The sequence below is a fragment of the Typopeltis vanoorti genome, chromosome 4, assembly GCF_054136105.1.
Source record: "Typopeltis vanoorti isolate ZY-2024b chromosome 4, IOZ_Tvanoo_1.0, whole genome shotgun sequence".
In the NCBI taxonomy this organism is placed as follows: Eukaryota; Metazoa; Arthropoda; class Arachnida; order Uropygi; family Thelyphonidae; genus Typopeltis; species Typopeltis vanoorti.
Window position 1 is genome coordinate 108,302,434 of NC_143552.1, and position 25,895 is coordinate 108,328,328.

Here is a 25,895-nt window from a genome sequence, read left to right on the forward strand (position 1 = left end):
CCAATCACAACATTGAATGGGATAAAAGTACTGTGCCATACTTAGAAGAAGACTTTCATACCCGTAACAAAAGAAGCTGCAGTAGTGATCCATTCAAGAGGCAGCCTTAACAGTGACTGCTAACATACATGCTCAGAGGTGTAGCTAGTGAGGGGCGAGGGGGCAGTCCACCCCTGGTGGCACTTTGAACCTTTTTGAACTTTTGCAGTTAATTCTAAAATACAGTCTCGAGAACTCATTTCCAAATATTGTAATACTACTGCAAATTTTCCTCACAATTGCTGTAAGTGTTGCTAGTTGTGAGAGGAGTTTTTCTAAATAAAATAGATTAAGAATTACCTACATGAAATAGACTTTGCCAATGTCATCGACGATTTTGCTAACAGAAAAGCAAGAAAAATAACATTTTAGAATGTCGAAATTAAAGTAAAGTTTTACTTCAAAAACAAACATAGTGTTTTAATTTATTTCCCTATATGTCGTTTTGACTTTTTGTAGTATTTTTGGTGTGTATTGAGAGGGGCGGCAAACTCAGGGACCGCCACGGGTGGCAAAAGCTCTAGCTACACCACTGTACACGCTCCATGCGTCTGATGTAACGTTTCATTTGAATTTTGAAAATATTTAGCATTTGATTATGTTTTAATCTGATACTTTAGCTCGTTTCTGTTTTAAGCTGTTTTTGTTACTTTCTGTGTGCCCAGACGAAGCCAACAGTCAAGTCGGCAAAACTAGTAGGCTATATCTCTGTACATATCTCCGACCAATTAAACCCAGTTTTATATGTTTACTTGTATAAAACTATAATTATATGATAAAAAGGACTAGATATATAAAAATATATTCCACGCATTTAGTTTATATCTCTATTTAAAATTACAGCCATGCAGTATAAACTGTAAAGAACTATGCATTTCATGCTGGTTTATTATGAAACATTTATTTTATGAAATAATTGTTCGAAGTAATTTTGTTCTGAAAAATCTTTATTGAATCTAAACTGAATGGTAACTGTACTTAGACAATGTGAACAAAATTGATTCAATGATTCTGGAAGGTTTTTTTTTTCTCAGATAAAAAAAAAAAAATTCAGAATGGAAATTTCTGTTTTGTTCTGCCATTAACAACAAACTCTAATTATATGACAAAAGGACTAGAAATATAAAATTATATTAAAATTACAGTAATGCCGCATATACTGTAAGGAACTATGTATTTCATGCTGCTGCTGCTTAGTAGTACTGGCTTATCATGAAACAGTTATTTTATGAAATAATTGTTTCATGAAAGTAATTCTGTTTCCAAAAATCTTTGTTGATGATTACAACTGAATGGTTATCTAACCATAATTAGACAGTGTATTACCAAAAAAAAAAAAAAAGATTTAAGGCATCTCTTTTTCCAGGTTGATACAAGACTCGCATTGATAGCAACCATTGTCTATATACATCGATGGCATTTCCACCCTCCCCCAGATTAAAAAAACAACAACATATTTTAGAATGAAAGTTTCTCTTATTTTGTCCTGCCATTTAATAACAAAGTAAAAGAATATGAGATGGTAAAAGGACTGCAAATATAAAAATTACAGCTGCGCAGCATGTACTGTAAAGAACCTATTCATTTCATGCTTCTTAATAGCGCCAGCCCTGAGACAAGCTACAAATGACAGTTAATCTGTTTAAGGATTATCCCACCTCTTAATGGAGATAACTGATGGTGACCACTTCTTATCCATGTTTCTTCAACTCAGTTATATGCTTCATATCCTCATTTTGGTGAACATTATCCAGGGCAGCAGGGAGATTAATCTTAAGCTAGTTGTAACCATTATCTTGACTTCTTCTTCTTCTTTTGCAGCTTCTCTCACTTAAGTGGGGTCACTGTTTATTATGAGTCTCCTCCACACCTTCCTGTCTTGGGCTGTCACCACATCCAAGTTCTTCATCTTCAAGTCCTCTTCTACCAGCTCCCTCCATCTCTTCTTTGGCCACTCACGCTTCTGCCTTCCTTGCACATCCATCTGCATGACCCTTCTTCCCACATATTCGTCCTCCCTCCTCATCACATGACCAAACCATCTCAACCTTGCCTCCTGTATTTTCGCTCCTAAGTTCGTAACTTTCACTGTTCCCCTGACATAGTCATTTCTCAGATAATCCTTTCTGGTCACACCGCACATCCACCTAAGCATTCTCATCTCTGCTACTTCCATCCTGCTAATGTTATTTTTCCTCAGGGCCACAGTTTCTATAGCATATGTCATAGCTGGCCTCACTACTGTCCTATAAATTTTGCCTTTCAGATTGATCAGCACCCTCTTATCGCATAACACTCCAGCCATCTCCCTCCAGTTCCTCCAACCTGCTTGTATCCTGCATCCCACTTCCTTCTCAGCTCCTCCATCTTCTTCCACTGTTGAACCTAAGTATCTAAAGTCTCTCACCTTCCTGATGACATTTCCTTCCAGCTCCAGATCTGTCTCCTGGCCACCGCCCACTGCGCAACACATATACTCTGTCTTACTTCTGCTCAGTCTCATACCTCTCTCTTCCAGTACTTTTCTCCATCTTTCCAGTTTAGTTTCCGCTTCTTCTCTTGAATCTACACACAGCAAGATGTCATCTGCATACAACATTGTCCAGGGTGCATCTTCTCTCACCTCCTCTGTTACCACCTCCATCACAATATTAAACAGAAACGGACTTAATGCTGACCCTTGATGCAAGCCAACTGTTACTTGAAAACTTTCTGTCTGTCCCAAACAGGTCCAAACACTTGTCTTCACATTTCTGTACATTTCCTGCACCAACCATTATCTTGACTAATTATCTAATTCTTTGATGAGTAAATGTAAGTGTTACTGTTGATGTATCAATTTGTATCAGTTGGATTCCATTAGACTATTAAAGATAACAACTACAAAGATATCCTCATTTCTGATGACATCAAAATTGCAAATGTCATTTACATCAGCATCATCTCTTGATATCTGCCTTTAAGAGGTGTATAGGATGGTACGATAGTGTTTCATCATTAAATTTACAAACTTCCTTGTACCAATTTTCTTACAAATGAATTTATTTATCACATCTCCAATATTATTGCATATTTTGGTCTTCTAAGGCTAACTGCATCAATCCTGTCTTGGTTTTCTCTAGGTGTTTTTCCTGCTATCCTAGCATTAAATACCTGTTATATAACTTTTCTTCACCAATTCAGCTTAAGTGACTGTGATTACCTCTGATCACACATTTTTTAATGATATCAAGTAAATTTATAATACAGTATCTGATCAAATATATCTGGACACCCTTTGTAGGAATAGATGTGGCTATATATATCACACCTGGATTCAGAGAAAGATGTTGAGAGTTTATTTTTCACTTGGTTAGACTATAATAAGTTTAGTTTAATCCTTTATTCAAGTGTGAGCAAACAAAGTTTGTGCCTGAAAGTATCTTCAGGACTGGAGTAAGGTAGTACAACACCTGGAAACTCGTTGCAAAGGTGGAGAAAGCTGTCATCACTCCCATCTCAGTATCTCCCATAATGCAAAACACATCTCCTTGCGGATATGTATAATGTTATGCATTAAGGTAAGAGCCACTACCCATACTGATTTCGACTTTTATTGAGGTCTCGTCAGTGGGAGCCAGGCCCAACCTACAGGAGTTGCCAAAAGGTGTACAACCTTATTATTAAATTACTCCAGATTCAGAGAAAGATGTTGAGAGTTTAATTTTCACTTGGTTAGACTATAATAAGTTTAGTTTAATACTTTATCCAAGTGTGAGCAAACAAAGTTTGCGCCTGAAAGTATCTTCAGGACTGGGGTAAGGTAGTACAACACCGGGAAACTCATTGTAAAGGAGTGGATCAATTCCATATTAATGCTTTTCCTATCTGATGAGAGTTCGGATGGGCAAGCATCTGGATATTTTTGATCAGTAATCTTCATTATTAATATGATTTTGTCATTCATTCCTCTGTCTGTCCCTAGAATTTTTCTTGTCATACTGTCATATATGTAGTTTCTAGCCTTTCATTAATTATTTTATTTCCAACCCCACTTTCAAATCTATAAATTCAAGTGGGTTAGACACTGGCCTATTTATTACTAGTTTAATGTTTTGTCTAATTTTTGTATTATTCCATATAAAGTTATTCACCTGGCCCTCTACCATACCAGTATTACTTATTCAATGTATTTCTATATTTAATTTGCCATCTTTGCTAAATATCTTGTCTAATAGCTGAAATGTTTTGCTTGCTTTATTAGTTCCACATTGAGAATGCAATTGACATTTTCCATGACCTACCTGTTTTGTTTTTTGCCTTGTCTTTTTTTTTATTTTTTTTTTTTATTGCTGCTCATTTGCGTTGAGTCTTGTGACTCCATAGGGGTCAGGAAATAATTATTCCAAATTTTTACAGTATTTATTTAGTTTTGTTAATGATTCGAAAGGCTTGTAATGAATTTATTTAGGAATGTAATATCATCTGCATAAAGTAATATCCGAGTTTAATATTTACATCTATAGATGATGAACATTGGAGATAGCATCAATCCCTGGTTGCACATTATTTTACATCAAGCCATTTTCCTGCACACCTTTCAGTTCTGACTGCACATTTACAACTTTAGTACTACTATGTATAATGTCTCTGACTGCACATTTACAACTTTAGTACTGCTATGTATAATGTCTATGTATAATGCTGTTTATAATGTATAATTGTAGTGTTTGAAGAATCTTTTTTCTTGGCACCTTTACATATGTATGCCTTCCTTTTCCTGACCCTTTTTTTCATATTCCTATTAATTCTCAACTGTCCTAAAGTAAATATTCTTCTGACAACCTATATTTAGTCTGAATCTAACTTTTTTCTTTCACTAATTTTTTCCCACAGTTTTTGTTACCTGTTTCTTGCAGACGCTTGTATTAATCTTACCCAGAACACTCAGCAGAGAAATTCCTCTTTAATTCTCACATTTAGTTTTACATTCATTTATACAGGGAACCAATCTATCTATCATCATCATTTATGTGGAATTCAACCTTCTGATTTAGCTGCTGTGAAACTTTTATACCTCCACAGATATAAAAGTTTTTTTTTATATATATTTTTCAGCTGCTTTTCCACATTTCTGATTTCTGACAGTCTTTTCCTACTTCCAGTACTGAAATATACTACTCATGACTACGTTTTTCCTGGACATTTTCTGTTTCTATTTTGTTGCAGAAAATTTCATTTAATAATTTTTGAAAGTGATTATTCTGTACATCCAGATTTTTCTTATCTTCAGTTTTATATTACCTTTATCATATTTCTTTCTTTTTACAGTATTCTCTTCTCCATTTCTAAGCTTTTGAACATCTTGTTGCATTCATCTCATCAGACTTCTGAAGTCAAAAAACTCGATACAGGAGGTTCCCATTGTTACACATAGCTCACCAAACTCTGCTTTAAAACATTCACTATTTCCATACCCTTATGCAATGCTTTCCACTCTCCATGCAAAAAAAAAACCTTTACACCCTCCTTTATACTGCTACTGGAGACAGCTTCTTGTTCTACTGTAGTTAGCCATTGTTCATTTCTTAAATAATATATTAAAAAGTTAGTTTATTTTCCTTTTCATTATTGTAAATATGATAATGAATTAATTATGATGTACAACTAAATGTAATTATTTCATATTTAGGTAACATTATATGAAATGGTTCACAATCCTAATCTGCGCCAGCCTTTGATTGTTGCAGTAGTAGTAATGTTATCACAGCAACTTTCTGGTATCAATGCTGTAAGTATGAGAATCTTTGAGAAGAAGTCTTATGACTTTTATAGCAGCAAAATAAAAAATAATAATAATTGTGTATAATTTTACCATTATATGATTATAATAATTAATGACTATTATTACTTTGTTAAATTTAGGATATCCAGTCAGTTTGTCTGATTCTATGAATATGACATTCATAGATTCTTCAGATTCATATGAATATGGAGTCATTTTGATGGATTTAAGGATTTGTTCTTCTAAGATGTGTTGCACTTGAATTCATTTAGTGTTAGATTTTTGGTTAAATCGTTCTGAGGAAGCGAACGTGAACAGCTAACAAAAAAAGATGAATATGGAATAGAGGAATGGCAGCTTGAGCACATGATAAAAGTTGCGTTATTGTTGTTACTAAGAGATGATTGGAATTGCGATTGTAATCCTAAAGAGTGAGATGAAGGAGAGAGAGCAAAAAATAGATATCATGATTCCCAGTATATAAAGGTTTGTCCATTGTCACCTGATATGTCATTGTCACTTGATATGTCACCATTGTCCATTTTCAAAAAATGTACATTTTTTGAAAATGGACAATGGTGACATATCAAGGTATGGAAGAAATAGACAGGTTGCTAATTGATCTGGTCAGGCTGAAAGGGTACCTATCTGACTATGGATTTTGTAAAAAGAAGGCTGAACTGTGTATAGACATATGTTGGACTTGTGAAGACATCACCATCAACAGTAATGTAATTGATAGGATATTGTGTATATATTCTTTCCAAGTGAATTTATGTAAATTTTTCAAGTTGCCTATATGTTTTTCAAATATATAGACAACTTGAATTTTTCAAATCTTCTTCTATATCATTAATATACAAATTAAAGAGAGTAGTGCAGAGCCCTGGGGCATTCCACTAGTCACCTTGATTCCACTCCACCATACATCACCCTCTGATGTCTGTCTATCCACCCTCCCCCATCCATGCCACCAACCTCATATCCATTCCCATTCACTCCAACTTATGTAATAGTTTCCATGCGGTATTCTGTCGAATGCCTTTTCAAAGTCCAATAGTGTCATGGTATAACCATTTCCTTTATTCAATTCTGCTTTCACTTTATTATAAAATATGAATAAATTACTGAGGCAGGACCTACCTTTTACAAACCGTGCTGCATGTATAGAGTATCATATTCGTATCCAGCCATTCCTGAATTTTACTTTTAACCAACTTTTTTAATATGTGAACCACCTCCAGAGACACTAATTGGTCTAATTTGCTACTTTTGTCTTGGAGCCACCTTTATGTAATGGAACTATCTTACCCTCTTTCTGCTTCCTTGGATCCTTGCCTCAGCTGAGACTTAAAACCAACAACTTTGTCAGAAGCACTGCCAATTCATTTGCACATTCTCATAGCACATGAGCAGACATACCGTCCAGGCCAACTGTTGTATTCACATTGATATTTTTCAATATATTCTGTGCCTCCAGTTCATCTATCTCAATGCTCACATCAGTTTCTGTCACCTCGGTAACTGCAAAGTTACCACCTGGATGATATACCCTTACGAAGTGATCACTTAGTAACTGAACTGTTTCTTCTGCTTCTGTCACTTTCCTGCCATCAGTTATCTTTTCATAATCATTCTTTCTCTTACTTGCTACATAGTGAAAAAACTCTTTCATATTTACTTTGGCCTGCTTAGCTAATTTTCTCTCAAAGTCTGATTTAGCCTTCCTTACCATACTAGTCACCCTTTTTGCTTGTGCTTTATACTACTCGTGGGCATGCTGATCACCTTGTTGTTTATATTCCTTTCACAATGCTTTCTTTTTTTCAGCTTCTGCTATATATTGCTAATCCTCCACTTAATCCCTACTTGATTTATCCTCCTGACCCTAGGTATGCACTCTGATACCTCCTTGCTCAAACAATCCTTGACCACTTTCCATGCACTAATGACATTCTATGTAGTTTCTTATGCCATGGCACTGCTCCAAGTTGTCTCCTAAGTTTTTCATAATTGCCAGCTACATAGTTCTGCATATACCCTTTCTTGATTGGTATTTCCACATGTTGAGCCACCTCCCAGGACACAACTGCATGGTCACTTTCCCCAATCAGAGGTACAGTTACTACTGCAGGTATAGACAGATCTTCTGATGCTATTACCAGATCCAACATTCTCAAACCCATGGTCCCCTTCCATCACATGCTATTTCAGGTAAATATCTTTTAGTAACTGTATAAATTCCATTTCCATTTTGTCATGTGCCCTTTCTTCCTTCCAATCTCTCTCACCATAGTTAAAGTTTTCCATGATATGATTTGGGGCCTCCCTCGATGAGTCTAATGACTCCCTGGAGCTGCCTGTAATAATAATAATAATAATAATAATAATAATAATAATAATAATAATTGCTCAGCTTGCACTCATTGTGCTAATCTGCTGATGCATGTCTTTGCATTTTCTTCTGGATCCCATTCTGGAACCAACAATATATTTTGTCCCATTGGCCTCTATCTCACACCAGACAGCCTCAAATGAACCATTTCCATTAAATCTACAATCTTCCTTAACTTACATTTTTGTTCGTTAAAGCTCTTCGGCTATCATTAATAATATCCCTCCTTCTCCTCCTCCTGACTTATTTCTTCTGTCCTCTCTGAAAATACAATATCCATTACATTCTATCCCTGTAACTATATCATTCTCTGATAATCAGGTCTCACTGATAACATTAATTTTTGGTCAAGTTGAGCTGACCAATGCTAAAAACTCTTTTCATTTATTTCTGATACTTCGGGCATTCGGTAAATGAATTTCAACATCCCCTTGAGCCCACAGTTACTCTTACATAATGTCATTACCTGCCAATTCAGATTTGAAACCTGGGAAACTGCACTCAGCTCTTCATAATCATTCCTGTCCTCATACTTATCTATCTATCTATCTATCTATCTATCTATATCTATATATATATATATATATACATATATATATATATGTAATATATAGATAAGTATATCTATATATATATATATATACATATATATATATATGTAATATATAGATAAGTAATAAAATATATAACATATATAATGTAAGTGTTAAATGGATGACTGGTCAGAAAGCTGAATAATGTAAGTGTTAAATGGGTGAATGATGGGATTGTGGGAAATCTGGAAAAAGAAGTACTTTGAGGCAGGAAAAGTTGAATAATGGTAATAGTCAGTTGCATAGAGTACAAAGAGAAGACCAGGAAGATGACTCATTTGGTAATGACAGTAAAAGTGAAGTATGAGTTTATTATAAAATTATCAGATCAGGCTAAAAAGATCTACCTGCCATATATCAAAAGAACCAAGAAAGAAGATAGATGAAGAAAAAAAAGAAATGGTAGATTGGCAACTGCTGCAGAGGATAGTCAAGGTATTCAGTGAGCAATTCATCAAGGTATTTCATCCTCAGCATTGTGATATCTTGAGAAGAGGGAATGAGAGAGGTGGGCTGGTGGGGAGTAAGCAAGAGGTTTATGAGGAATTAAGTAAACTTGATGTCAGTAAGACAATAGAACTCGATGACATATCTTGTGTCTTAAGGGAATGTTTCGGAGAGTTGATGGCAGCCTTTGGTGTACCTGTTTAACAAGATTCTTGCTAAGCACTCAAAGGAGTGAAAAGAGCATAAGATATTTCCATTTCACAAAGGTTTTGATGAAGCTACAAATTATTGGCCGCTTTGTGTATCTGAAGTTGTAATTTAAGATATTAGAGAGGTCTGTGAGAGAGAGAGAGAGAGAGAGAGCTAGGATATAGTAGAGGGGATCAATAACAGTAATATTCTATGTGATGTTCAACACAAGTTTGTTAAATGGAGGTCATGTTTTATCAATTTCTTTATGTACTACAACAAGGTAACAAATTCACTGGAGGAAGATGTATATATATATATATATAGGCAGCCCTCAGTTTATGCCCAGTTCAATTTACACCGATTCACAATAATGCCAGTTGCCTGCGCGTGCTTTCTTAGTGTAGTGTGGTTGATTGAGAAATGACGGTAGCAGGCATTCTAGTGTTTGAGTGTTCACTGAGCTACTATGACATATGGGTATCAAATCTAGTTTTAATGTTGAATCTACCTAATTGTTCTATTTAATTTTTTTTATGTTCATACCTATTTAAATTAATAAAGTACGTAATTACATACCATGTCTGATAATAGAAGTGCATAAAAATTAGCAGAACTTGGTGTTAAGAAGGTGCATAAAAGATGGAGGTGATTCGAACAATGGAAGATGGGCAGACACGTGCTAATGTCTGTAGAAGTATGAACTTGCCTCCATCGACTTACAATTATGAAAAATGCAGATAGAATAAAACAGTCTGCGCAACAATCTATGGCAGCACTAAATGTAAAACATGTATGTTATAGCAGGGGTAAACTTCATGAAAAAATGGAAAAATTATTATTATTATGGGTGGATGACTTGAATCAGAAAAACATTCCTTTGACGCAGGCTGTTATAACTGAGAAAGCAAAAACAAGTTTTGAAGATCTTAAAAAGACAGATGGAGGCGAAGAAACAGTTTTAGGAAGCAAAGGTTAGTTCATGAGATTTAAGTCTTGAAGTAAGTGCCACAGTGTCAAATTATGTGGTGAGGCGGCAAGTGCAGATGTTGTGGCAGTGGCTACTTTTCCTAAAGAATTTCAAGACTGTGTAGAACAAGGAAGTTATCCTCTTGATCTCATTTTTAATGTTGATGAGACTGGGCTCTACTGGAAAAAATTGCCATCATGCACCTTCATTTCCTGTGAAGAACGTTCCGCTCCAGATTTTAAAGCTGCAAAAAGATAGACTTATGCTTTTGTTGGGTGCAAATGTCTCTGGAACTTTGAAGCTTAAACCAATGTTGGTGTATCATTCACAGACACCACATGCCTTCAAGGGTCTAAACACCATGCTGCCAGTCTATTGGAAATGGAACAAGAAAGCTTGGGTTACACAAGATGTTTTCATAGATTGTACACAAATTATTTTTGTCCTGCCATGCTTCGCTTCTGTAAAGGAAATGATTTGCCAGCCAAGGCATTGCTTCTCTTGGATAATGCCCCTGGACATCCTCAAAACCTTGCTGAAGTAAGAACACCATTGGATGTCAAGGTTGTTTACATGCCCCCAAACAATCTTCAAAGCCTATTACCTCCGTATAACATTTATGGAAATGGTAAGAGTCTTGGACACTTCAGGAAAAACTTTTAAAGACTATTGGTGGTCATTCGATATTTTGAAGGGCATTAACAACATCTAGGCAGGTTGGAACAATGTGTCAGCAAAGTGTTTAAAAGGAGCATGGCAAAAACTTCTTCCAGCATTTATGCACAACTTCAAGGAATTAGATCAAGAGGAGCATGTTATTGAATATGTTACCAAGCATGCACAAGAGGTGGGATTGGATGATATTACAGCTGAAGATGTGACAGAAGTCTTAGAGAGCCATGATAAACCGCTTTCCAATGAAGACTTAAAAGAATTAGCCAAACAATTAAGCCAACATCCAAAGGAGGAGGAGAAAGAAATCGAAGAAGGTCCTCTAAGAGATATGAAAATGGCCGATTTATAGCATATACTTGCAACCATAGAGACATTGACTGATGAACTTTGCGAAATGGATCATGATTGGGAACGGAGTGCAAACGTAAAAAGAAGTGTAATCGCATCTATTCGACCTTACACTGAACTCCTTATAGAAAGAAAAAGAAAATCTAGGCAGTTAACACTGGATACTTTTTTAAAAAAAAATGCAGGTAATCCGAAACCAGGAACTTCAACATAGAAATATGTAATATCTTTTCAAAGTTTCATATTTTTTGTATATATTTTTTTTTTGTTTTCGTTATTAATAATTTTATTTTAACAAATATATATGTATGTATTATCGAAGCTTTAAATATAATAATGTTACACATGCTTCATGTGCATATTTTTTGACTGTGCGGAACATAACTTCATACCTCCCATTAAAATTGAGTTCGTTTTACGCCAATTCAGTTTACGCCCATTTTTTCAGGATCGTAACTGTGGTGTAAACTGAGGGCTGCCTGTATATATATACACGAGGTGGTATCAAAAAGTTTCGAGACTAGCTCTGTTTACGAGAAATTACTTTATCTACGTTTACCACTATCACCTTCAAAATAGTCCCCTTGCATATCAATACAGCACTCCCAGCATTCTTGCCACTTCTGGAAGAACTCTTGGAAGTCTTCTTTTCGGAGCATGTCAAGTACTTCTGCGATTCGTGCTGGATCTCCACAATGGTGTCAAAACGGTGACCTTTGAGCTGGATCTTCATCTTCGGGAAGAGGGCAAAGTCTGCAGGAGCCAAATCTGGCGAGTAGGGTGGGTGCGGAAGTGAGATTATGTTGTTTCTGGCGAGAAACTCACATGTGAGGAGAGCTCGGTGACAGGGTGCATTGTCATCGTGGAGCATCCAGTTTTTTGTGCGCCACAGATCTGGTTGCTTTCACCAAATGTCCTCCCTCAGATGCCTTAAAACCTGTCAGTAGAACTCGCTATTGACGGTCTGGCTCCTGAGGACAGATTTTTGATGCACAATGCCACGAATGTCGAAAAAGATGATGAGCATGCACTTGATCGAGCTGCAGACCTGCCTTACCTTTTTCAGTTGTGGAGATGATGGGCTCTTCCACTGTGAAGACTGCTGCTTCATCTCAGGGTCGTACCCATACACCCAAGTTTCGTCACCGGTGATGATCTTCGAAATGAAGGATGGGTCATCCACAGCACGCTAATGGAGTTCTTGGCAGTCTTCGATGCGGTGTTCCTTCTGCTCCTGAGTCAGCAGCCTGGGGACGAACTTGGCAGCAACATGGCGCATGTTCAATCACATGTGAGGATTTCCTGGACTGTTCCGTATGACACATTGGCAGCAATGTTGTGGAGTGTTCTCCGACGATCCTCATGCACAAGTTGCCGAATGGTTTCGACTTTTTTGGGGGGTTGAGCTCGTTGAAGGTCTTCTTGATCTCTTATCGTCTTCCAGTGATGTTCTTCCACTCTTGAAGCATGCGTGCCACTCAAAACACCTCGAACGACTCATTGCAGCATCGCTGTAAACTTGCCGAATCATGTCAAATGTCTCTATGGCAGATTTGCCCAGTTTCATGCAGAATTTCACGTTTGCTCTTTGTTCTAACTTGTTGTCCATGATGAAATCGCAGATGTGGTAACACAGGTGGTCAGAATAGCATCAGTTGCACAGCTCCCGATGCACAAAGGATGATGTCTTTTGGCACACTGACTTATGAAGGTAGGTGCTCCCTGTGACTGTGCATGCAGCCTTGTGCTGCCATCTGTTGACGTATTACAAACCCAGTCTCGAAATTTTTGATACCACCTCGTATATATAGGAAAGATTTAAATAGAAAAAGTTAGGTAAGATTGGCAGGTTTATCCCACAAAGGGAATAGCCATAGACTATCAGATTTGTTTAAATTAGGATAGTGAAGTAATGTTTCATATGTTTTGTTATAAACATTCTATAAGAAAACAAATTTTTATGAAGGAATCTTGTCTTGTTCCAGTGAACTCTATATTTAGTGGAGTACCATGCTCTGCAAGTGCAGACTGTCAGGCTCATGATATTTAATATGACATGTTCTTCAAGAAGAGTAAAAAACAGATCTTCCAGTTTGTCCCAAATAAGATAAGCCACAGGAGCAAGGAATGTAGTAGATGCCTGAAAAACCAAGATGCAGAAGCCTATCCTTAGGAGATTTCAGAAAGGTGGAGAATTTCTTGATGGGACAAAAAGCAACAAAAATGTTCAGTGGTTTTAAAATTTTTGAGAACTAATTCTGGATTAGAAGAGGCAGGGATGCCATAACTGTTAAATGATTTAATGATGAAGGAATCATTAAAACCATTTGATAAGAAGATAGATTTAATATGTTGATATTCATTCTATAACAGTTCATCAGAAGAATATAACAAATTAGCACAATGTAATGAGGTCTTAATAGTCTAAGATAGTGGTAAGAGTCAGTGTGGATATAGCAGTATGAGTCTTCTTCCTAAAAACTCAAAATTGTAAGCTGTCATATGGCGAATGAAAAGTTAGAAGAAAAGCTATTTGGTTATTTATTTCTTTTTCTAAGAATAACTGGATCCTAGGATGAAGAGCATTTATTTTGGAAAGAAAGTGCTGTAACTTAGAGGAAGAGCCATTTCAAATTGTAAAAACTTCATCCACGTATCACTAGCATGGTAAGGAAAGCAAAATCAAATTAATCAGATTATTATGACCTTTTTCTTAACCACTAGTATTAAAGACTTAATTCTGTATGTTAGTCAAGTAAATAATAGTTTAATATCCAATGTTTCACTGACTAATATCTGTCAGCATTTTCAAAGGATACACTGGTAAGCAATAGAAAGTAACAAAAACTATGAAACTAACTGACAATTCTAAAAATTATATAAAGTTATCACTGTGCATGATACAATGATATAATACATGTGTCGCAAGTACAACGTTTTATTTGTTGAGATATTTATTGTAATTTTCATGAAAGTTCATTTCTTTTTGGTTAAATGATCTGATTAGAGTTTTCCATATATATCTGGTAAGATTAGGCCTTGATTCTTATTTAAGTTACCTGTTGAACGGGCAACTTGGTAAACTCTAATCAGATCATTTAACCAAAAAGAAATGAAAAAACTTGGCAACTTTTGGACAACATGATTTAAAAAAGTTATACAAAAACTTTCAGTCAAAGTAAAAAGACACAAATTAAAAAATTTAACGCATTATATGATAATCACATCAACTCCAAACCTTCCCTACCAGACAACCAAGTCATTGTGAACCAATCTAATCGCATCTTAACAAAACCAGAGATTTCTATTCTCAAAAAAGGATTCAATTTCGCCTTGAAACCAACTACTATTCCAAAAATTGACTTTATCTGCAACCTTAGAGAAAGCCTTCTCATTATTTCCACACACACAATAGCCAATGACTTACGATTAAAAAGCAGCATAATCCTCTCTGCTCCCTCGAGATATTCTCACACCAACTCTAGCACTATAGAAAGAAAAGTACTACTGAAATTAAAGAACAACAAAGAAATCATTATACTGAAAGTGGACAAGGGCAACAACACTGTCATCTTAAATACTAAGGAATATGAAGAAAAGATTAATAATCTATTATCAGACACATCTGTCTATGATGTTCTTAACACAGATCCTACTCACAAAAACCATCTTGATACCAATGAACTATTACGTGATATGACCAACTGGCCTGTGGACTTAATCAAAAAACTAAAATCTATGCAACTCCAAGACTATATGGTGTCCCCAAAATCCATAAAGAAGGTACACCATTACGTCCTATAGTAGATGGTATCCATTCCCCTACTTATAGACTATCAAAATATCTAGCCAAAATGTTACAAAAACACATTCACAACACAGACTCTTATATCAAGAACTCCCAACATTTCTTGGAGAAATTAAAAAACATCTATATCTCTGAAGATAATATTATGGCTAGCCTGGATGTCACATCTCTATTCACAAATATCCCAGTTTCAGAAGTCATCGACATCTTAGAAAACTTGTTCCCACCAAAATCACCAAGTTGTTCAAGCATTGCTTAACTTCGAATTGCTTTACATGGCATAAAACCTACTACAAACAACTTACTGGATTAGCCATGGGTAGCCCTCTCTCTCTCTCTCTCTCCTTCTTGTGCCGACCTATTCTTAAAAAATTTGGAAACTCAAATTTTATCCAAAATTACCCCCAAACCAACCACATGGTTTAGGCATGTTAATGACATTTTCATCATTTGGAATCACAAAAAAGAAGAACTAATAGATTATCTAAACAAAATCAATTGCTTCCACAACACTATCAAGTTCACATTGGAACTAGAAAAAGATAATAAACTTCCATTCCTAGACGTCTTTATTAAGAAAGAAACTGACATTAGCATCAATCTGTCAGTATATAGAAACCTACTAACACCGGATGCTACCTCCATTTCGACTCATCTCACCACATATCCCAGAAACTCAGCATCATCCATATGCTCAAAAAAAGAGCTATACAGTGTACCACAGACCCTGGTGACTTACAAGAAGAATTAATGAAAATATCCAGAGATCTATCCCTAAATGGCTACCCTACAAGAATCATCAACAAGATTCTCTTTAGTGACATACCGCAAAGACAATGAGATGAAACCCAATACATCAGCTCTATAACAATTCCATTTGTTAGTACCATATCCAAAAAATTAGCTCTTCTTATAAAACCTTATAATATCAGAGTAACCTTCAAACCTATTGAGACCATTCAAAAGTTTATGAGATCACCGAAAGATAGCCATCCTCTCTACAAATACTCTGGAGTTTATAGTATACTCTGTTCTTGCGGTATCGGTTACATCGGACAGACATCTAGAAGTTTTGAAACAAGAAAGAAAAAACACATAGGCTATGTAAGGAATAACAGACAAGTTATATTAGGCCTTTCTTCCCACTTTGCCTCTACCAACCATAATATTGAATGGGATATGAGTCATATGCCCTACATAGAAGAGACTACCATTCCAGAACATTCAAAGAAGCTGCTACAGTCGCCCGTTCAACAGGTAACTTAAATAAGAATCAAGGCCTAATCTTACTAGATATATGGAAAACTCTATCATATCATTTAACCAAAAAGAAATGAACTTTCATGAAAATTACAATAAATATCTAAACAAATAAAACGTACTTGCGACACTCGTATTATATCATTGTATCACGCACAGTGATAACTTTATATAATTTTTAGAATTGTCGGTTAGTTTCCTAGTTTTTGTTACTTTCTATTGCTTACCAGTGTATCCTTTGAAAATGCTGACAGATATCAGTCAGTGAAACGTCAGATATTAAACTATTATTTACTTGACTAACATACAGAATTAAGTCTTTAATCAGATTATTATTTCCTTTTGTCTCTTTGTCTAAAGAGACAAAAGGAAATCCTAAAGAGTTTTTTTGTTATGTGGCAATTGGAAGAAGAAGAATAACCATTGAAGGATAACTTTAATGAGTGCAGAAAATAGAATGGCAACAGAGGCAGATGAAAATGAGCTAAGTGACCATTTTGCAAGGATATATTATCTAAGTAAAGATATTGTTATGGCAGGGGTGATGGAAACTGATGGGAGAATAAAGGTTGATGAATTAGAGGGACTTAGGATATTACAGCTGAGGTAGTAGATGGAATGTCGGCTTGCATTTCTAGAGAATGTGCAGGGGGAACTGGCAATGCCTTTGATTATGCTGTTTAAGTCTCAGCTCTGGCAAAGTCCCAAGAGAGTGGAAGGAGGGCAAAATAATTCCTTTGCTTAAAGGAGAATTTAAGTCTGTAGTAGCAAATTATAGACCAATCAGTATCTCACAAGTGTTGGTAAAAGTGAAGGAAAAGTTGGTCAGGCAAATTTAGGAATGGGCTGATAAGAATATAAGCATAAGAAAGAATATAAGCATTAGAAGCATAAGAAACAAGGCGGATGAAATGGTTGCACTAATTGTGTCTGTGTACCCTGAAATTGTTGGAATAAGTGAGACATGGTTAGATGAGGACGACATCCTGACAGGAATAGAGATGGAAAGGTATGATGTGTTTCGTGAGGATAGAAGGGATTAAAAGGGAGGGGGAGTGCTATTGATGATAGAGAAAGAGTTATGTCCATACAAGGTAGAGATGCAAGAGGGAAATAAGGCCAGTGGTTTTGAGGCAGTATGGTGTGAGATAGAGGTGAATAGAATCAAATACTTGGTGGGATGTTGTTATAGACCTGGTAATGTGGATGGTGGTGATAGTGAAATGTATAGTCAAATAAGCCAAGCAAATAAGAAAAGGGTGATCATTATGGGTGATTTTAATTATGGCAATATAGACTGGATTGAAGAGATAGCGACTGGAAGTAAAGAAAATGAGTTTCTTGAGTTTTTGAGGGATAACTACCTCAGACAGTATGTGACAGAGGGCACACGAGGATTAAGGGTCTTGGATTTGGTCATCTCATCGGAGGATGTAATTATAAATGAGGTGTCAAATCATCCACCAATTGGTGAAAGTGACCATGAGGTGATTACCTGGGTGGTTGCCAGCAGTGCAAGGACCCCTGTGAAAAATATATGTATGTGGAACTACAAGGGGGGTGATTATGAAGAGCTCAGGAGACAGCTTGCAGATGTAGCATGGAATGAGGAGTTAGCTGGAAAAGAGATCAATGCAGCTTGGGGGATTTTCAAAAACTATTTAGTAGATGCAATGTCTAAATGTATACCACGGGTGAGAAGGTTAAATAAGGTAGGTGTGAGATGGATGAATAAAGAGATTAAGCATGCAATACAGAAAAAAAAGGCATTGTGGAGACAGCATAAGAGAAGTGGAAGTAACCAATTTCATGAGGTCTACAAAGACCAGGCAAGGAGGGTGACTTGGTTGGTGAGAGTAGCTAAAGAGAGGTATGAACAGCAGTTAGCTAATGAAGCTAAAAAGAATCCTAGGGAGTTCTTTCGATATGTAGCCAGCAAAAGAAAGAATGATTATGGAAGGATGACATTGATTGGAGGAAATGGTATAAAGACAGCTGTTGCAGAATGTGTTGTGGAGATACTTAATGAGCAATTCATAAAGATCTTTCAATCTTGTGAATGTGACTTCATGGAGAGATTAAGAGCAGTTGATGATGGGGAGGAGAGACTGACTGTAAGTGAGCAAGAGGTGTTTGGGGAGTTGAGTAAACTAGATGTAAATAAGGCTGTGGGACTTGATAATATATCACCACGTATTCTGAAGGAGTGTGCCAGAGAGTTGGCACCTGCCTTGACATATTTTTTTAATACGAGTCTTGCACTTGGTCAAGTTCCTAAAGAGTGGAAGGAGGGCAAGATTGTGCCACTTCATAAAGGAGGTGATCGAACTCAAGCATCAAACTATAGGCCTATCTGTATGTCAGGTGTTGTGGTTAAGTTGTTGGAGAGGCTTGTGAGAGCTAGGATCCAGAGTTGGGTTGACAACAATGGTATAATCTTTGATGGACAGCATGGATTTGCTAAAGGGAGGTCATGTTTTAGTAATCTACTTACTTATTACAATAAAGTGACTGCTTCCTTGGACAGAGGAGAAGGATACACAGTAATATACTTGGATTTCGCAAAGGCTTTTGATAGAGTACCTCATGATAAGTTGACAGTCAAACTAGAGCAGATGGGGTTGGATATTAGATTAGTGCATTGGATTGGAGACTGGCTATCTGATAGGTATCAACAAGTTGTGTATGGGGGTGCAATATCCAGGAAAAGGAAAGTCACTAGTGGAGTGCCTCAGGGGTCTGTTTTAGGGCCATTACTATTTAACTTATATATTAATGATATTGGTGAAGATTTGGATGGAGATATTCAGTTGTTTGCAGATGATGCAAAGTTGGGACGAACCATAAAGAGTAGTGAAGATGTTGTGGCCTTGTAAGAAGACTTGAATAAATTGAGTGATTGGGCAAGCAAATGGGGATGTGAGTTCAATGTTGCAAAATGTAAAGTTTTAAAATTTGGAAAACAAAGATGGGATGCAGAATTTATGCTTGGTGAGAATATATTGTTGGAAGTAGAGGAAATAAGAGATCTGGGGGTGATAGTGGATAAGGATCTAAAATTTAGGGGACACATCGCCAAAATTGTGAAGACAACACAAAGACTTCTGGGAATGATGCGGAGGACACTGACATGTAGAAGTAGGGAGATACTTGTTCCAATGTATAAGGCTTTGATTAGGCCACACTTGGACTATTGTGCCCAGATTTGGTCACCGGGTTTTCAGAAGGATGAAGAGATGTTGGAAACGGTCCAAATGTGACTGACTAAGGTAGTTTCTGACCTCTGGAATGTTGAGTATGAGGAAAGATTGAAAAGATGTAATTTGCAGAGTCTCGTGGAGAGAAGGAAGAGGGGAGATATGATAGAGACCTACAAGTTGGTAAGGGGTTGTTATAGGATCAATGGTGGAGAAGTTCTACAGAGAATAGTGGGAGATCAGGGGAGAACCAGAGGTCATCCCTGGAAACTGTATAAGGAGGGTGTGAGTAAGGGAGTGAGAGGCAGGTTTTTTTCGTGCAGAGTTGTGAGTGATTGGAATGCCTTGCCTGAGAGCGTGGTGTCTGCAAGTAGTTTGAATGTGTTTAAGACACGGTATGATGAGATGTGTGTGTAAGATAAAAGGACCTCCTAGATGAGTCTTTGACTCCATGAGGTCTTGTTTAATAATAATAATAATAATAATAATATGATACTCTATGAGTGGCAGCATGGCTTTGTGAAAGGTTGGTTATGCCTTAGTAAGCTGTTAACTTTTTATAATAGGGTGACAGTTGAGTTGGATAAAGGGAATGATTACACAATGACTCTGCTGAATTTTGCAAAGCCATTTGACAGGATACCACATGGAACTGTATACCAAACTGCAACAAATGGGAATGGATATGACACTGGTAATATGAATAAAAGGGTGGATCATGGACAGATACCAAAAAGTAGTATATGGAAGAGCAGAATCCAGGAGAAGGCAGGTGACTAGTGGTGTGCTTGGACTATTTCTGTTTAATTTGTACATAAATGATATAGGAAGTAATTTGAAGAGAGATACTCAGTTGTTTGCAAATGAGGCAAGGTGGTATAAAGAGCTTACAGGATTATTTGAATATAGTGACAGTATGAGCACAGCATAATGGCTGTTGATTTAATGTGAAAAAGTGTAAAAGTTATGCATTTTGGGATACAGAGATTACAAGCTATGTACCACAGTGAGGGAACTGTGCTCCAGGAAACTGATGAATCCAGGGATTTGGGGGTAGCAATAGAGAATTGAAGAGAAGTTTAGAGGGCACACTGCTAAAATAGCCAGGGTAGCTCACAGGATTATTTGGTTATTGAAGAACAACAAATAGAGATAAGGGAGTTATCATTCCTCTTTATAAAGCTTTGATACGACCACATCGAGGATGAGGAAGTGGTGGAGAGGATCCAGAGGCAAGTGACCAAGATGATGAGTGGTCTGGAATGCTCTCTGTGAGTATAGACTGAGAATTTGTGGGCTGCAGTAGTTGGTTGATAGATGAAAAGGGGGTGGGGTACGATAGAAACATTTAAGTTACTTATAGGATTTTATAGGCTTGATGCAAGGGAAATGTTTCAGCATTTAGCTAGAGGGAGCAGAACAAGAGGTCATTCCTGGAAGTTGGGTAAGAGTGTAGTTAGCAAGAGTGTGAGGACTAAATTTTTCACTTGGAGAGTGGTGAATGAATGGAATGGGTTGCCTGAGTCAGTTGTAAGTTCTTTGTCTGTTAATGGTTTCAAGAAGAGGTACGTTAGATACTGTATTGATAGTTTGGGTCTCCCACAATGAGTCTTAGACTCCATGGAGGTGCCAGTGCAATAATAATTATAATAATATCAGTACCAGTGAGTAGGTCTGAGAGAAATATTATCAAAGAGATGTTGTTCAAAGTGTTCTTGGAACACTTTGAACAGTCTTTGATAATATCCATAACCAATGATAATCTTTGATAATATCCATACAATTTTTCATACCCGATGGAAATTCTTGTTGGAGGAATTCAATAGTGTTGATAAAAGAATATTACGAAACAGCGACACAATATCTAAGCTGATCTTAAGGAGATTGAGAACTTCCTGGGGTGGAACATTTGTGAAAAGAGACACTATGTCAAAACTTGCATTAAATCTGATTTGTTTAATTTGAGATTTTTGATTTTCGAGACGAAGTCAGCTGAATTTTTTATATAAGAAGAAGATTTTCCTGTTAGGTGTCTTAAGGAAGAGGCGAGATATTTAGACACATTGTAAGTTGGTGAGTCGATACCTTCAACTATTGATCTTAGGGAAGTATGGATTTTATGGATCTTCGGAAGGCCGTATAATCATGGGATTAAAGAAAGACGATGTGCCTTGGTAATTCTGAAGTAGTTTTTAAAAGATTGTTGGTTCTGTTATGAAATTCTCTTGTTGGATCAGTATTAAGTTCAGAATAAGTGTCTGTCTCCAATAATTCAAGTATTTTGTTGTGGTAGTCAGTTTTGTTCAGGATGACTGTGGTATTCCCTTTATCAGCTGGAAGAATTATGATATCTTTATTCTTCTTTAAGTTCTTATTGGCTAATCTTTCACTATGAGAAATGTTATTAGTAGGGGGGGGGGGTCTAGCATTATTTATTGTGAATATAGCTTTTATACCTAGAAGGTTTGCTTCTTGGGTTGGCAGAGAGGATGCAACTTTTTCTATCTTTGTGAGGAAAAGTTCTTTTGGAATGGAAGTAGGTGCAAGAACGAAATTGAGGCCCTTTGCAAGAACACTTTCTTCTGCCGATAAAAGTGAATGGGAAGATTTGTTTATAACTACTTTTTTTGAAAGGGTAGAAGCATAATGAGATGAGGAACGATCTTGCGTGCGACTAAGATAATCGAATTTTTTGACAAGTTTAATCTTATTTGCGTTCTGGGATTTTGAAGCTCGAAGAGCACTAATTTTAGTTTTGTTACAAGACAAATTGTCTAGAGAATTACTTAAGCGGTTTTCTAGTGAAGACTTCTTAGAGAAAAAAGAGGCTAGGTTGCGTCTGGTGTCTGCAATATGTTCTGACAGAAGTTCTAGTTTAGCCTTATGGAAAATTCTCTGAGCTTCAATTGTTCTAATTGATTCCTTGAAATTAAGAAAACGAGGTATGATTGAATTGCACTTACATCTTTTAAGGAAGACTAGTCTGTTGATGAATAATCCAATGCTTCTGAGAGTTTTCTGATAATCCTTGATATGAAGAAGTATATCCTCGTCATAAGGAGTTATGATATTAGAATTCATATTTACTCAGTGAAAATGATATGAAAATTTCATAAAGTTTGAATGACTAAACACCGAGAATAATAAAGAATGGGATTTAATAGGAACACTACTAGTTTCATTGATAAAACAACTTCATTAGGTGTCCAACTACAAAGAAATATATACACAAAAAATTAAAGAAACATTACATAATAACGACAACAGATCTATTATAAACTGTAGTACAGTTTAAACTAGTAGTACTGGAACTATAGCACGTAATCCAGTTTAAACTGTACTACAGTTTATAATAGATCTGTTGTCATTATTATGCAATGTTTCTGTAGTTTTTTGTGTATATAATTCTTTGTAGTTGGACACCTCAAGAAGTTGTTTTATCAACAAAACTAGTAGTGTTCCTATTAAATCCCATTCTTTATTATTCTCGGTGTTTAGTCATTCAAACTTTATTAATTATCATTTTCACTGAGTAAATATGAATTCTAATGTGTGTGTGTGTGTGTGTGTGTGTGTGTGTGTGTGTGTGTGTGTGTGTGTGTGTGTGTGTTTAATTATTAACTGACTTAAACACCTAGAAAAAATACAAGAGATTTAATAAGGTTTCACTACTAGTTTCATTGGAAATGCCAACTTCATCAGGTGAATACAGTACCATGGAGAAAACAACATCTTAAAAATATATTGTACTTTTAGACAAAACAGAGTTTAGAACAAGTAGTAGTTGTGTTTGAAATTGAGTCCGAGCGTTAGTTCAGGCATGAAGCACTGTGATATCATGATATCATGAGTGCGCCAAAACTGGATTACAGTGCTATGTGAATTGGTCGGGCTGTAACTGAGATTGCTGTTTAGATGAGCAGGGTCGAGAGATATTTCTTTGGATTCCAAGATACATCTTTCTAATTCATCGGAGCATTTATGAATGTTTGAAGTTGAGGTCCAGTCTATTTGATGTTGTCGTCCTTCAACATTGGTATTGGCCGAGAATAAAACATGGCTGGATAGGGTACTAGCAAGTGTTCTTCTAGGCAGAGAGAGAGAGAGATGGAATTTTCTGTCTGGCCATAATATGGTTTACCGCAACTGCAAATGATTTTGTATACTCCTTGGAACTGAAGAAGGTTGTGGTTTACTTTAGGTTGACTGAGGTAAGTTCAGAGTTTTGGAAAGGTGGAGAAATATGTTTTAACATTAAATTTCTTCAGGATTTTCGCTAGTTTAGGAGAAAGAGAACTTATATGTGGTAAGGAGATGTAGGCTGTTGGGTTTGAGTTATCTTCATTACTATGCTGATTACGTACACTAAGACGATTATAGATATTTTTAGGAGAGTAACCGTTATTTAGTAGCCAATAAATAGAATAGTCCTGAACTAATAGTGACACTTTTCTATCATATTCTATTTTTTCTTGTATAATAACAGTCTTTCCTCTGTCCACTTTAGTAATAATAAAACTGTTGTTTTACTTCAATGACTTTGGAGCTTTAAATTTTGAAAACAAAAGATTAGAATGAAGAGGTTTAGCACTGAAAACAATCTTTGTATATTTGAACTGAATTCTGTTAGCTGTTTTAGAAGATAAAGATTGAAGGCATCTATGCTATGAAAAAAATCCATAAGAGGAACCTTTTTTTGGGGAGAAATGACAAAAAATTCCTACTTGTCCATGCCAAAAATTGACTAACTAGGAACTGGTCAAAGAAAGGCTTAGAAAAATTCTTGTAGTCAGCAACTAGAATCAAATTTAGAACGGTCTTTCTTTGGGCAGCTTAGCACCATGACACTATTTCCACAGGGCTACACAGACCAAAAATACATCTGTCACCTAATTATTATCAGTCAAGTTAGCAGATCATGCCATGTATGCCTTGTACAGAATCAAATGAAAAAATAAATAAAAACATGCTATGCTTCACTGAAGCAAGTAAAAACATGAGGGACTTTTTTTTTGGAATCAGCAACAGATCTTAAAAACCAACCCACCTTTGATAAATATCGGTTGTGTGAAACCCCCTATTTGGAGACAGCAGTATTTAGACAACCTGCCTAACACCCAAGACCACTTACATAACAAAAGAGCAGAGAATGCTCATTTTAGGATTTTATACTTTCAGTCTAATTAATCATTTCTCCTTGTTTTTTGTTTGTTGCTTGTGTGCTCGTTTATATTGTGATGAATCCATTATTCTGTCTCTCTCAAAGAGATACAGAATACTGGATATATTAAACCATTATTTAATTGATTCATGGTATTGTCTTAATTCCATTATACCAAAAAGGGGAACTAAAATATATAGATTATAGGTGGCTGTTGGAAATAAATTACGAATTGTTAAGTAATTATTATTATTACTATTATTATTATTTAGGCCTCCAAGGAGTCAAAAGACTCTTCACAGGAGGTCCTGCCTAGGAAACACAAGTCTATCAAGACTCAATGTGGGGGAGTCCCTCCTAGGAAACACAGTCTATCATACCACTCCTTAAACTCATTGACCATTCTCACTCTCACCACTCTATCAGGTAATGCATTCCACAGTTCAACCATCCCTCCGTTCAAAGAAACCACTCCTCACCCTCTTGCTCACAGTTTCCTTTTGCAACTTCCAAGGATGGCCCCTTGTCATCATTCCTTCCCGCTGTTCACCCAAGCGAAAGAACTCCCCAGTGTCAACGCTCTAACCACCTCTCAACATTTTAAGAGAGGTGGTTACATATCACCTCTCCTTTTATTCACCAAACTCTGCAGTCCACATTCCCTCAGCCGATCCTCATAACTAACATTGTACAGTCCTGAAACCATCTTTGTTATCCGCCTCTGTACCCATTCCACAGTTAATTTATCCCCTTCAAATCCTGGGGACCAAATCTGAGAACAATAGTCCAAGTGTGGTCTGATCAGGGTCTTATACAACGGAATGATAACTCTTTTATCTCTGCAGATCAGCATCCTTCTCATTATTGCAGCAATCCTTTGTGTTACCTTCACCACCTTTGCAATATGTCCCTTGAATTTCAGGTTTATATCATTCATCAACCCCAGATCTCTTGTCTCCCCCTACTTCCTCCAGTATATCTCCTCCAATAGAGAATGCAGCATCTCATTGATGTGTTCCCAAATCTCAAGACCTTACATTTTGCTGCCA

At 36.4% G+C, this 25,895-nt stretch overlaps 1 protein-coding gene across 5 annotated transcripts in view; it reads left to right on the forward strand.

The window, feature by feature from the left end:
- LOC150107595 (solute carrier family 2, facilitated glucose transporter member 1-like) overlaps positions 1-25,895 on the forward strand; it is a 274,124-nt gene that overhangs the window by 193,867 nt on the left and 54,362 nt on the right. For all 5 annotated transcript variants that reach the window (XM_090391411.1, XM_090391410.1, XM_090391412.1 and 2 more), the window contains one exon: positions 5,711-5,809. In XM_090391411.1, the coding sequence (XP_090247537.1) occupies positions 5,711-5,809 (99 nt within the window). The remainder of the gene's footprint in view (positions 1-5,710; positions 5,810-25,895) is intronic.